This window comes from Cucumis melo, chromosome 7, assembly GCF_025177605.1.
Source record: "Cucumis melo cultivar AY chromosome 7, USDA_Cmelo_AY_1.0, whole genome shotgun sequence".
Lineage (NCBI taxonomy): Eukaryota > Viridiplantae > Streptophyta > Magnoliopsida > Cucurbitales > Cucurbitaceae > Cucumis > Cucumis melo.
In genome coordinates, this window is record NC_066863.1 from 26,182,352 (window position 1) to 26,198,159 (window position 15,808).

Here is a 15,808-nt window from a genome sequence, read left to right on the forward strand (position 1 = left end):
GTTACGATAGAATCAAAAAAACGTTATTGTTGATTTTCGATAGCGTTTTCGAAATGCTGTCGTAGCCGATGTTATTAAAAGTCCATGACTTTTCATAGCGTTTTTTTATCGCTATGCAAAACGCTATAATATGTCCCCAGCGATAGCACAAATATGATGTTATAAATGTTTTTTATAACGTAAGAATCGAAACATCTTGATAGCATTTTTTATTACGTTGAAAAATCGCTATAAAATGTTTCAATAGTGTTTTTAATAACATCGAAAAAATGCTAGCTATAAACAATTTTTTGTAGTATTTTATGAATGTTTTCGTTGCAAAAATCATTGACTTTTAATAGCGGTTTTTGTAGAGCTACTAATAACAATATTAAAGGTAGGTATGTATTAAAACCATTTGGCCTCATTAACATTTCATAATCACATTATTAAAAGAAGAATTACCATAGAACTATACATATAATATCTCATTGAACAATAAATGTTATCTTCGAATTACCATAGAACTATACATATAATATCTCATTGAATAATATATGTTATCTTCTCTGCATTACAATTTTGTTTATAAAGGAAAAAAAATCCTTTGAGAACAAACCTAAACAAAAAACTACCCTGTTTTAGAAAACTCAATACATCACAACAAAATCGATAAACTGAAGAAGAGAAGAACCGCAGTGAATAAATTCGATCAGGGCGGCTTTCGGTAAGTTTGGTCGATCATTAGATTCGTAAAGCTTCAAAAATCCACCACAATTGCCAAGATTACGCAAGAACTCATCAAAAGTCACACAACTTCCTGTCTAGTTATTAATTCCCTCTAACGATCTTAATCTTTGTATGTTTCAGAAATCTCAACTTATGTTTATCTTCCCCTTCTCTTCTTCCTTTCCCTATTGAATGTTAAAAAATCGCAAGAAAATGTAAAAAAAAAAAAAAAAAAAAGTCAATATCTTTTTTATTCTCTAAACAACCAAGTAAGCTAAAAAAAAAATAAAAAGAAAAAATGCAAATGTTGCATACACATTGATTCATTACTAACATACTCCAAAAACTCAGAAAAATATACTAAAAGAGAAACATATTTTCTAACTCATCAGGATCTTATATTTGAAGTGTTGGTTCATAAAAACTATTTGTGTTTGAAACATACCTGTTGCACCCAGTGGATGTACAATGGTGATTGCTCCTCCATTGACATTAATCTTTTCTGGATGTAGCCCCAACTTATTACAGCAATACACAAATTGGGATGCAAATGCCTTGTAGGTTAAAGGTTGTGCATTAGAGTAAGCCAACATGTACTGAATAGGTTCGAACTTTAAGCCTTACTAGTGATGAAAACATAAGGTTACTTCTTTTATCTCAAAAAGATAAATATCATTCGATTCATGTCCAGCAGCCTTGATAGCAGCTAGAATTGCAACATTCAGGCCAACAACCATGATAGTAGGATCCATACCTACAGCAGAAAAGGTCCTGCAAAACCAACAGCAGCAAATGCTGAGAAAAGAAAGTACTTTATGCTCAAGAAATCCCGAATTCAAATGATGGTCATTGTTATCACCCTCAAATAGTCCAATGATCTTTATTTTTTAGAAGCCCGGAACCAGTACCCAAAAGAAAGCATTTATTTTGCCAAACTATGCTTAATCTTCCTCAATGTTTCATGAGGGAGTGCGTTTCAAGAGAAATTATGGATAATGGAAAGCATGTTGCACTACTATAATATTTCAACCAAAAACTTCAATATTCAAGGAATCCATCTGCAACAAAATGAGATATGCAATGCATTATGATATGATATGTATGGTGTCAAGAAAGTTTTGCACTTGTCCAAAAAAGAAAGAAACTCACAACTTGAATAATAATGTGATATTGTCGCAAAATTTCTTCTACACATTAGGATTAAAAATAATGTGATATTGTAGCAAAATTTCTTCTACACATTAGGATTAAAAATAATTAAATGTAAGACATAAATAATTATGTGAACAAACACAAAAATTAGATGAATTTTATTGATCTCGTTGTTGAAAATAATGATGAAAGAAGACCGGTCCGATACATAACATAAAACCTTTATATAAAGAAGCAACCAATTGGATGACAAAAATGAAAGAGAGGGTCAAGGAATTTAGATTTTCCTCTCTGAAATGTTAATTATCCAGATAATTTATACTTGATCCGACCATTTTCCACGTCCTAACTTTAATTTCATGGTCAATTACGAATGTCTAGTTTGTCGCTGATTTTATATGCAAAACAAACAAATAAAAAATCAAGTTAATACACACACAAAAAGAAAAAGATCAATAAGTTGTGAGAATTAAACAACTAAATTTTCCTTAAATTTTGACATGAGTTCTCATTCTAAATTTTCAATTATCTCATATCCCTTCAAATTCTAGCAGCAAAACTATATTAAAGTATGGAACACGTACCGACCTTAGCTAAAAATGAGATCATCAACTCACCATTATAATGAATTTTTTGCTTTCCAAATAACTAGTAAGACACAATTTTCCTTCCAATAAATGGGGTTCTTGAGCTAACCTAGACGCTTAATGACACATAGCAAATGTCCGAACAGAATTGAGAAAGTTGGTGCGCTCGCTCAGCCAGCCAAGATGGAAATCCGACTAAGTAGACTCATCAACACGACAATCCAGTTAGAAAGTGTCAAAACTATGGAGTTCAATTTGTCAACCCTAGATTATTGAACAAAATTTCTTCTCCAAAATACAAACAAGAACAAAATCAGTACAACGAATCATTATAAAATTAAAGTTCTAGATGTTAATTAAGGGAATCAAATTAATATCAAAAGCTGGAGAAGTCAACATCTAATTGTAACATTAAAAAAAAACAACGAATTAAAACAACAAAGGAAAACGCAAACGAAATCATACAACAATTAATAAAGGAAAAGAAACAGGGGGGAAATGAAGAGAGAGTGAAGTGGGATTCATCGCCGATGGAGTAGATCTCCTTACTGGCCTTCTGGTTGAACCAATAATAATCAACTTTGTTTATAATCTGATCCATTTGGAGCTTTCAACTTAACGAAAAAAGCAGTAGAAAGCTTAGAGAGAGATGAAGTTGTATCGTCTTCCTCTCCACGCGTTCTTCTGTACAAATTTTCTAAAATAAAAAATTGAAATAGGGAAATCGAATTAGGAAGGATCTGCGAGAAAAGGGAGATTGGGGAAATTTGAAACCAATGAAAAAAGGGATTTGGGGTTGAGAAAGGTAACGCGAAAAACCTAAAAATAAGGAGGGGCTTTTTCGCGCTACCGATATTTCATCTTCCGCCTTTTTTTTCCTTTTATTTTTATAGCCTAAATATTAAAAAGTTATGGTTAGATGCTATTAAAAGTCACATTTGTTGTAGTGGTATGAAATTCCAACTAAAAATAAACTTATCTCAAAATTGTAATTAATAAAAAAAAAAACATATTAATGACCATAAAACTTGATCTCTTTAATAATATGGACCAAACATATGTGACAAAAGAAACTCACAACTTGAATAATAATGTGATATTGTCGCAAAATTTCTTCTACACATTAGGATTAAAAATAATGTGATATTGTAGCAAAATTTCTTCTACACACTAGGATTAAAAATAATTAAATGTAAGACATAAATAATTATGTGAACAAACACAAAAATTAGATGAATTTTATTGATCTCGTTGTTGAAAATAATGATGAAAGAAGACCGGTCCGATACATAACATAAAACCTTTATATAAAGAAGCAACCAATTGGATGACAAAAATGAAAGAGACGAGGGTCAAGGAATTTAGATTTTCCTCTCTGAAATGTTAATTATCCAGATAATTTATACTTGATCCGACCATTTTCCACGTCCTAACTTTAATTTCATGGTCAATTACGAATGCCTAGTTTGTCGCTGATTTTATCTGCAAAACAGACAAATAAAAAATCAAGTTAATACACACATAAAAAGAAAAAGATCAATAAGTTGGGAGAATTAAACAACTAAATTTTCCTTAAATTTTGACATGAGTTCTCATTCTAAATTTTCAATTATCTCATATCCCTTCAAATTCTAGCAGCAAAACTATATTAAAGTATGGAACACGTACCGACCTTACCTTACAAAACTCACTAATTTCCATAATAAAAGTGAAGTTTGCCTCGCAACTAAAATTGACCGCACACAAAAAAAATTATTTATCGTCTTGGTTAAAAAAAAAACATTTCTCCAAAGATTCAAGACAATACCAACAACTTCCTTTTTCATGCAATCTTTATCACATGTAGAATGACACGATGTGTTGGCACTGTCTTTTGCAATGCATGCTTTCGCGCAGGTTTCTACACATGATTTGAATTGAGGCATTACGTTGGATATTTCGCTCTGCAACAACTTAGATCTCATCTCAATCTCAGTGTCCCTTTCAGCTGTCATGTCTGCCCTAGAGAATTGCAGTGATCCCACCACAACAACAATGCACATAAAGAAAACAACCGTACTAGTTTTTGCCATTTTTTAGTTTTAGCTTTTAGTAAGCCTATTTTTTTCCTTATGGGTTGATCGTATGAGGAAAGCGAGAGAACACCATTTTATAGCAATTTTAGTTGTTAAATTTAGATCATTGAGCGAAAACTAGGGTTTTCTCTCTCTATACATATTTGTAACAAGTGGTGAATATTTGTTTGTCCTCTAAATACAAGTTTGGGAAGAATGGGCCTTGATTGCAAATAAAATGGTTGTGTTGACTAAAAATGATGTCTCAAAGGAGAATATGTAGAAAATAAAATTAAAACATATAACTCAAAGTTCTTGATATTAATTTTATGATTTCAAGAACAAATAAGTGATGAAAACATTCCTTTTGCCTTTTCCATAATGTGGTTAATAAGTGATGGGAAATTAATTTACTTATAAATATTTACTTTTCACCTTCTTAACATCATTTTCATATTTTCAATTATTTTTTATTTACTAATTTAATTTGATATGCATTTACTCTTGGATGTCTCAAATTGATTCCTTCCTTTTATTAGATTTTATTTAGGGAAAATGATCATTTTGATCTCAAGTTCTGAAAAATATGTATGTTTGGTTACTGAATTTTGAAAGTGTACTTTTTTAGTCTCTAGGTTTATAAGAATGAGTTTATTTGAGTGAGATAATGATTATGGTTGCAACCAAGTGATGGCAAAGAATAATAATGCAATATCCTAGTAGGAAGAAAATGAGAGAGAAGCCAAAGTATGAGAGTTATAGGGTATTTATTCATAATTATAAATTGCAAGGGGAGAGGGGGCTTTCGTTAAAAAGGAGAGAGAGAAACCCCGATTTCGGGTATGTATCTTTAAATTTGAAACCTAATTAAACAACATACGTCAAATAATAAATCTTAATACCAAGAATTAGCATAAAACAAAAGCAAGAAAGAGATGATTATAATATTTGATTAACTATTTTTGGTATAGATCATCTCTCAATGAATTACTTTTAAAACAAAAATATGAAAATCAATCTAAAATACAGGCAGACCTCTGGTCGTCCTATGTCTTGCAATAACCCATCTTCTTGTATTCCCCTCTTAGCTTTTGATCCTAATATATTATTGAAGAGATGTCTTCGATAATGATACATTTTTTTTAATTATTATTTCATAAAGTTATTAATTCTTGAAGGCAGTGACTTCGGAGGGGAGAAAAAGAAAGCCAATTATTTTTGTTAGAGATCATAGGGGGAAAATTATTGTTGTTTTATTTATTTATTTATTTTATAAAACCTCCAGCCCCATCCTAATCTAATTTTTTTCCAATCATATTGTGTTTTATTTAAATTGTCTATAATAACCATTTGATATATATATATATATATATATATATATATATATATATATATATATGTGTGTGCCCTACATTCTAAATAATACAATACCTAAGTGAACAATAATATTATACATAGTTATAAAGTTATTCTATTTCATTAATTTTAGAATATTTAGCAGTATAATATTTATGCTGTATAAAAGAAAAAAAAAAGAAAAGAAAAAAAGAGAAAAGAAAGAAAGAAGAGAATGTTGAGAGAGAGTACATGAGTCAATTATATTAAAAGTAGCATAGCTTAAACCCCCTAATTAATTATCGAGGGCATTAATATGATATAACTTTGACAGAAAATAAAATTCAATGAAGCATCTCAGTCATCTTCATCACAAACACTCAGGAAATTCAACATATAACAACATGAAAACCCACACATTATTTTATTTAAATAGATTAACTTGGTTTCCAAAGCTTAGTTGATCTTGCAATTCTCATCAATAATCCCAATTTCTTTTGCTGTGAAGCCCATCAGATTCAGATATTCTGGCCAACACTCATGTTCTGTATTCTTAATTGCATGGCAGCAGTTCAAACTTATTTTCCATTTATGCCGATTTCGAAATATAGCTCGAATATCATCGATACATTTACCCAGTTGAGGCAGAGATCTCAAACAATCGAAGGCACCATCCAACTTAATTCGTGCTGCAGGGCTCACTTCCGCATCACCTCGGCTTGCTTCTACCGTGGATGAGAAAACCATTGCTAAAAGAAAAAGAACACAGAATTTTGTAAGAAGAGTCATGGTGGGAAAGAAATTCGAGAAGGAAACAATTAAAGCTTATGTCTATGTATTGTGTCATTGGGGGTTTATATAGGGGAGTATTTGGTTTAGATTCTATACATATTTACCAAACAAAAGAGAGGGAAGAGTAGTAATTTTGCAAAGATTGAAAGAAAGAAATGGACGTGGACATGGACGAAATAACATCCCTCGTGAGTATTCTTCCACTAACTTCCCATATGCGTGATGGGGAGAGATATGTTAGGCAAGAAATTGAAAAAAAAAAAATAAGAGAAATTCATCTTCAGCAGTTCACATCATCCCCTTCCACCAAACAGAAAAACTAAAGAAGAAAAAGAACAGAGAACCCCTGTGTTTATTTATTTTATTTTATTTACCTTTTACAGGACCAAGAATAGAGGAAGGGCATGGCCTTGCCGCTGAGAATAGCGAGCCGATCCAAAACATCTGAGACCCAAAACGACATGCCGTTGGAAATAGTAGAAGAAGCGTACCTTTGAGACGAGGAGGGTGGTTGGGGAAGGGAAGGATTTCGAGGAAATGGGGTTGTTCCAGACGGCCGTTTCTGGAGATGGAGAGTCACGGCGATGGTGGTCTCTGTCTTTCTCTTCCATGGTTATGGCTGAGAGCGGCAGTTGTTCAGTAGAAGAAGAATAAGAAGAAGAACAGTCATTTACGGGGAAGAGTTGAGATTTTTGGGGAATTGAAAGAATCTTAGAAATTTGACTTTTTAGAAAAGGGTAAAGGAGGAAAAATGACTTTTAATTAATGATTTTGGATTAACGTGATAGGAATAAGATTTTACATGCTTATATTATTATATCTTTACAAAACAAAGTAATTTGTGCAAATTTTTTTTTTGTTCATCCAATTTTTTGAATTGTAAGTTTTTCTCAAACAATTAGTGGAGTTTATAGGACTCGAGAAGATAACTTAGTAAAGAAAACAACGACGACAACCACAACAACAACGATAAGATTTTCTCTATCCCTCGTTCTTTCTCTCTCTATTTTAGAGAAAAGAAAAGAAGGGTTAAGAGTTAGAGATTTAAAAAATAATAATGATGATAATCACGATCAATAGCACAAACATTTTACTTATGTTTCTTTATTTCTCTCTATTTTCTAATGAGAAGAAAATGGTTCAAATGTTTTTTTTAAGAAAAGAATAATTAAATAAAAGGAAAGTGGCAAAAGAAAATAGTAAGTTTTTCCTTACACATTTTTGTTTTAAAAAAATGAGAATAAGAAACTTTATAAAAAAAGGAACAAAAAATAAGAATTCAAATTCCGAAAGAAATTATTTGTTATATGCGGTGCCAATCCTTGGGAGTAGGTTGTTGAGGATAAAGAAAAAAAAAAGACACGTTCAGAGGTACAAGAAATGTCCTTTGCGTATAGTTGTTGCTAGAATCTCCGTGTCAACAATTGGTTTATTTATTTTGATGGTTTATTTAGTTATTCGTCCAGCCCCATACCCTAATCTAATTTTTCCAATCATACTGTGTTTTATATAAATTGTCTATAATAATCATTTGATATATGCATGTGTCCTAAATTCTAAATAATACAATACCTAAGTGAACAAAATTATATATAAGTATAAGGTTATTCCATTCCACTAATGGAAGAAAATTTAGAAATATAATATTATTTTGTAGAAAACAAATACAAGCTAAGAATATTTATATTATTGAAATAAAAATAGAGGAAGAATGAAAACAATCATGATTAGAATAGAATGGAAATTTAAAAACAAAAATATGAAATTAAAAAATTAAACAAAAACACATAAATATTCAGAGTTAAAAATGGAAATTTCTCCCTTGATATATTCTTCACCAATTTCCTAATTTTCTCGACCCATCTCCCAGTTTTCTCTTTATTTTTTTCCATCCAAACACAATTTTTCTATCATCTCGACAAACATTGTTTTTTTCACTTTACAGTATCAAATTCCAATTAAAAATAAACTTATCTCAAAATTGTAATTAATAAAAACAATAAAACATATTAATGACCATAAAACTTGATCTCTTTAATGATATATCAAACACTGCAGACAAAGATGGAACAAACATATGTGACAAAATAAACTCACAACTTGAATAATAATGTGATATTGTCGCAAAATTTCTTCTACATATTAGGATTAAAAATAATTAAATGTAAGACATAAATAAATATGTGAACAAACACAAAGTTAGATGACTTTTATTGATCCGTTGTTGAAAATAATGATGAAAAAGACCACAACGATACATAACATAAAACCTTTGTATAAAGAAGCAACCAATTGGATGACAAAAACGAAAGACAGGGTCAAGGAATTTAATTGGATTTTCCTATCTGAAATATTAATTATCCAAATAATTTATACTTGATCTGACCATTTTCCACGTCCCAACTTTAATTTCATGGTCAATTACGAATGTCTAGTTTGTCGCTGATTTTATCTGCAAAACAGACGAATAAAAAATCGAAGTTAACACACAAATAAAAAGAAAACGATCAATAAGTTGGGAGAAATAAACAACTAAATTTTCGTTAAATTTTGACATGAGTTTTCGTTCTAAAATTTCAATTGTCATATCCCTTCAAATTCTAGCGTCAAAACTATATTAAAGTATGGAACACGTACCGACCTTACCTTACTAAAACTCACTAATTTCCGTAACACAAGTGAAGTTTGCCTCGCAACTAAAATTGACCGCACACAAAAAAACTATTTATCGTCTTGATTAAAAAAAAAAAAACATATCTTCAAAGATTCAAGACGATACCAACAACTTCCTTTTTCATGCAATCTTTATCACATGTAGAATGACACGATGTGTTGGCACCGTCTTTTGCGATGCATGCTTTCTCACAGGTTTCCACACATGATTTGAATTGAGGCATTACGCTGGATATTTCGCTCTGCAACAACTTAGATCTCATCTCAATCTCAGTGTCCCTGTCAGCAGTCATGTCTGCCCTAGAGAATTGCAGTGATCCCACCACAACAACAATGCACATAAAGAAAACTACCGTACTGGTTTTTGCCATTTTTTAGTTTTAGCTTTTAGTAAGCCTATTTTTTTCCTTATGGGTTGATCGTATGAGCTGGAAAGCGAGAGAACACCATTTTATAGCAATTTTAGTTGTTAAATTTAGATCATTGAGCGAAAACTAGGGTTTTCTCTCTATATACGTATTTGTAACAAGTGGTGAATATTTGTTTGTCCTTTAAACACAAGTTTGGGAAGAATGGGCCTTGATTGCAAATAAAATGGTTGGGTTGACTAAAAATTATGTCTCAAAGGAGAATATGTAGAAAATGAAAACATATACAGCTTAGCGTGTGTAACTCAAAGTTCTCGATGTTAATTTTATGATTTCAAGAATAAATAAGTGATGAAAACATTATTTTTATGAACGCCTATATAGTTAAAAGAAGTCCTTGTGCCTTTTCCATAATGTGGTTAATAAGTGATGGAAAATTAATTTACTTATAAATATTTACTTTTCACCTTCTTAACATCATTTTCATTTTTTGAATTTTATTTTTATTATTTACTAATTTAATTTGATGTTCATTTACTCTTGGATGCCTCAAATTGATTCCTTCCTTTTATTAGATTTTGTTTAAGGAAAATGATCATTTTGATCTCAAGTTCTGAAAAATATGTGTGTTTGGTTACTGAATTTTGAAAGTGTACTTTTTTAGTCTCTAGGTTTATAAGAATGAGTTTATTTGATCCCGAGTTTTCAAAATGTACCTTTTCGATCCCATGTTTTTTAAAATATGTTTAAAAGGTCCCTCAAATAACTATATAATTTTATTTTAATTAATTATATAACATTTTCAATTAAATAAATTATTTCTAAAAATCATATCATCTCTAAAACTATTTTTTTCTAATTTTATATATCATATAATTATTTTTTTTTAAAAAAAAGTACTTCTTTGACCTTTTAAACTTATTTTTAAAATCAGATGGAAAAGATATACATTTTGAAAATCTAGGGACCAAATTGGTCTATTTTTATAAACTTAAGAATAAAAAATGTACATTTTTTAAACTTTTGGACTAAAAGCATAAATTTATCAAAATAAAATGGTTGTGTTGACTAAAAATGATATATCAAAGGAGAATATATAGAAAATGAAAACATCAATAGCTTAGCGTGTGTAACTCACAACTATGAAGTTCTCGATATTAATTTTATGATTTGAAGAAGAAATAAGTGATGGAAACATTCCTTTTATGAACTCATATATATTTAAAAGAAGTCCCCGAGTCTTTTCCATAATGTGGTTAATTAGCCTTACCAAACAATAAAATTATACTAAGTATTTTGAAATAGTCTTATGCTGTAAAAAAGTAAAGTAAAGAAAAGAATGAATGAATGAAGGTGTGAATAGAGAGCGCATGAGTCAATTCTAGAATTTAAACGGCCATGACAAATATAATCATAAACATAGCTCAAAACCATCTTAGTATTGAGGGCATTAATATAATTTAAATTTGACCGAAATAAAATACAATCAAGTTACTGTTTTGTTTTAGGTAATTAACCAGAATTCATTATGAAGGATGTTGATGACAAACGCGGGGTTGAGTGAGATAATGATTATGGTTGCAACCAAGTGATGGCAAAGAATAATAATGCAGTAGCCAGTAGGAAGAAAATGAGAGAGAAGCCAAAGTATGAGAGTTATAGGGTATTTACTCATAATTATAAATTGCAAGGGAGAGGGGGATTTCGTTAAAAAGGAGAGCGAGAAACCCCGATTTCGAGTATGTATCTTTAAATTTGAAACCTAACTAAACAACATGCTTCAAATAATAATATATCAAACACTGCAGACAAAGATTGAACAAACATATGTGACAAAATAAACTCACAACTTGAATAATAATGTGACATTGTCGCAAAATTTCTTCTACACATTAGGATTAAAAATAATTAAATGTAAGACATAAATAATTATGTGAACAAACACAAAAATTAGATGAATTTTATTGATCTCGTTGTTGAAAATAATGATGAAAGAAGACCGCAACGATACATAACATAAAACCTTTGTATAAATAAGCAACCAATTGGATGACAAAAATGAAAGAGAGGGTCAAGGAATTTAATTAGATTTTCCTATCTAAAATATTAGTTATCACAACAACAACGATAAGATTTTCTCTATCCCTCGTTCTTTCTCTTTATATTTTAGAGAAAAGAAATGAAGGGTTAAGAGTTGAGATTTAAAAAAATATTATTAATGATAATCACGATCAATAAACAAACATTTTACTTATGTTTCTTTATTTCTCTATATTTTCTAATGAGAAAAAAATGGTTAAAATATTTTTTTCAAGAAAAGAATAATTATGGTATTAAAATATTTTGTATAAAATAAATTGATTTTTTTTAAAATGATAGATATACTCATTAATGGTTTTTATTTTTCCTTTTTATAAAAGATTAAAAATAACAATTATTATAAAATTTTATATTATTATTAAATTTTTACTCTTTCAAATATAAAAATCTTAGCCGTTATTACTATTACTCCATCAATTTACAACAAATACTACTCTCTAAGAAACAATACTCTAAGACACGTTCAGAGGTACAAGAAATGTCCTTTGCGTACAGTTGTTGCTAGAATCTCCGTGTCACCAATTGGTTTATTTATTTTGATGGTTTATTTAGTTATTCGTCCAGCCCATACCATAATCTAATTTTTCCAATCATACTGTGTTTTATATAAATTGTCTATAATAATCATTTGATATATGCATGTGTCCTAAATTCTAAATAATACAATACCTAAGTGAACAAAATTATATATAAGTATAAGGTTATTCCATTCCACTAATTGAAGAAAATTTAGAAATATAAATTATTTTGTAGAAAACAAATACAAGCTAAGAATATTTATATTATTGAAATAAAAATAGAGGAAGAATGAAAACAATCATGATTAGAATAGAATGGAATGGAAATTTAAAAACAGAAATATGAAATTAAAAAATTAAACAACAACACATAAATATTCAGAGTTAAAAATGGAAATTTCTTCCTTGATATATTCTTCACTAATTTCCTAATTTTCTCGACCCATCTCCCAATTTTCCCTTTATTTTTTTTTTCCATCCAAAGACAATTTTTCTATCATATCGACAAACATTGTATTTTTCACTTTACAGTTGAAATTCCAATTAAAAATAAACTTATCTCAAAATTGTAATTAATAAAAACAATAAAACATATTAATGACCATAAAACTTGATCTCTTTAACAATATATCAAACACTGCAGACAAAGATGGAACAAACATATGTGACAAAAGAAACTCACAACTTGAATAATAATGTGATATTGTCGCAAAATTTCTTCTACACATTAAGAATTAAAAATAATGTGATAATGTCGCAAAATTTCTTCTACACATTAAGATTAAAAATAATTAAATGTAAGACATAAATAATTATGTGAAAAACCACAAAAATTAGATGAATTTTATCGATCTCATTGTTGAAAATAATGATGAAAGAAGACCGCAACGATACATAACATAAAACCTTTGTATCAGGAAGCAACCAATTGGATGACAAAAATGAAAGAGAGGGTCAAGGAATTTAGATTTTCCACTCTTAAATGTTAATTATCCAAATAATTTATACTTGATCCGACTATTTTCCACGTCCCAACTTTAAATTCATGGTCAATTACGAATGCCTAGTTTGTCGCTGATTTTATCTGCAAAACAGACGAATAAAAAATCAAGTTAATACACGCACAAAAAGAAAAAGATCAATAAGTTGGGAGAAATAAACAACTAAATTTTCCTTAAATTTTGACATGAGTTCTCATTCTAAATTTTCAATTGCCTCATATCCCTTCAAATTCTAGCATCAAAACTATATTAAAGTATGGAACACGTACCGACCTTACCTTACTAAAACTCACTAATTTCCATTATAAAAGTGAAGTTTGCCTCGCAACTAAAATTGACCGCACACAAAAAATTATTTATCGTCTTGGTTTAAAAAAAAAAACATATCTCCAAAGATTGAAGACAATACCAACAACTTCCTTTTTCATGCAATCTTTATCACATGTAGAATGACACGATGTCTTGGCACTGTCTTTTCCGATGCATGCTTTCTCGCAGGCTTCTACACATGATTTGAATTTAGGCATTACGCTGGATATTTCGCTCTGCAACATCTTAGATCTAATCTAAATCTCAGTGTCCCTGTCAGCAGTCATGTCTGCCTTAGAGAATTGCAGTGATCCCACCACAACAAAAATGCACATAAAGAAAACAACCGTACTGGTTTTTTGCCATTTTTTAGTTTTAGCTTTTAGTAAGCCTATTTTTTTTCCTTATTGCTTGATCGTATGAGGAAAGCGAGAGAACACCATTTTATAGCAATTTCAGTTTTTAAATTTCGATCATTGAGCGAAAAGTACGGGTTTCTCTCTTTATACATATTTGTAACAAGTGTTGAGTATTTGTTTGTCCTCTAAATACAAGTTTGGGAAGAATGGGCCATGATTGCAAATAAAATGGGTGTGTTGACTAAAAATGATGTCTCGAAGGAGAATATGTAGAAAATGAAAACATATACAGCTTAGCGTGTGTAACTCAAAGGGAAAGTTGTCAATATTAATTTTATGATTTCAAGAACAAATAAGTGATGAAAACATTCCTTTTATGAACTCCTATATATTTAAAAGAAGTCCCTGTGCCTTTTCCATAATGTGGTTAATAAGTGATGGAAAATTGAAATTAAAAAATTAAACAAAAACACATAAATATTAGAGTTAAGGATGGAAATTTCTCCCTTCATATATCCTTCACCAATTTCCTAATTTTCTCGACCCATCTCCCAATTTTCTCTTTATTTTTTTTCCATCCAAAGACAATTATTCTATCATCTCGACGAACATTGTTTTTTTCACTTCATAGTACACTACAAGAAATATCAGTTACGATAGAATCAAAAAAACGTTATTGTTGATTTTCGATAGCGTTTTCGAAATGCTGTCGTAGCCGATGTTATTAAAAGTCCATGACTTTTCATAGCGTTTTTTTATCGCTATGCAAAACGCTATAATATGTCCCCAGCGATAGCACAAATATGATGTTATAAATGTTTTTTATAACGTAAGAATCGAAACATCTTGATAGCATTTTTTATTACGTTGAAAAATCGCTATAAAATGTTTCAATAGTGTTTTTAATAACATCGAAAAAATGCTAGCTATAAACAATTTTTTGTAGTATTTTATGAATGTTGTCGTTGCAAAAATCATTGACTTTTAATAGCGGTTTTTGTAGAGCTACTAATAACAATATTAAAGGTAGGTATGTATTAAAACCATTTGGCCTCATTAACATTTCATAATCACATTATTAAAAGAAGAATTACCATAGAACTATACATATAATATCTCATTGAACAATAAATGTTATCTTCGAATTACCATAGAACTATACATATAATATCTCATTGAATAATATATGTTATCTTCTCTGCATTACAATTTTGTTTATAAAGGAAAAAAAATCCTTTGAGAACAAACCTAAACAAAAAACTACCCTGTTTTAGAAAACTCAATACATCACAACAAAATCGATAAACTGAAGAAGAGAAGAACCGCAGTGAATAAATTCGATCAGGGCGGCTTTCGGTAAGTTTGGTCGATCATTAGATTCGTAAAGCTTCAAAAATCCACCACAATTGCCAAGATTACGCAAGAACTCATCAAAAGTCACACAACTTCCTGTCTAGTTATTAATTCCCTCTAACGATCTTAATCTTTATATGTTTCAGAAATCTCAACTTATGTTTATCTTCCCCTTCTCTTCTTCCTTTCCCTATTGAATGTTAAAAAATCACAAGAAAATGTAAAAAAAAAAAAAGTCAATATCTTTTTTATTCTCTAAACAACCAAGTAAGCTAAAAAAAAAAATAAAAAGAAAAAATGCAAATGTTGCATACACATTGATTCATTACTAACATACTCCAAAAACTCAGAAAAATATACTAAAAGAGAAACATATTTTCTAACTCATCAGGATCTTATATTTGAAGTGTTGGTTCATAAAAACTATTTGTGTTTGAAACATACCTGTTGCACCCAGTGGATGTACAATGGTGATTGCTCCTCCATTGACATTAATCTT

At 29.8% G+C, this 15,808-nt stretch overlaps 1 protein-coding gene across 1 annotated transcript; it reads right to left on the reverse strand.

Annotated features, from left to right (window-relative positions):
* Window positions 1-6,079: 6,079 nt before the first annotated feature.
* Window positions 6,080-7,270, reverse strand: LOC127150180 (egg cell-secreted protein 1.2-like). Its single transcript, XM_051087233.1, has 2 exons — window positions 7,003-7,270; window positions 6,080-6,585 (listed from the first exon to the last, which is right to left on the reverse strand). The coding sequence occupies exons 1-2, from the start codon at window positions 7,070-7,072 to the stop codon at window positions 6,293-6,295; spliced, it is 363 nt and encodes a 120-aa protein (XP_050943190.1). The 5' UTR covers window positions 7,073-7,270; the 3' UTR covers window positions 6,080-6,292.
* Window positions 7,271-15,808: the final 8,538 nt, after the last annotated feature.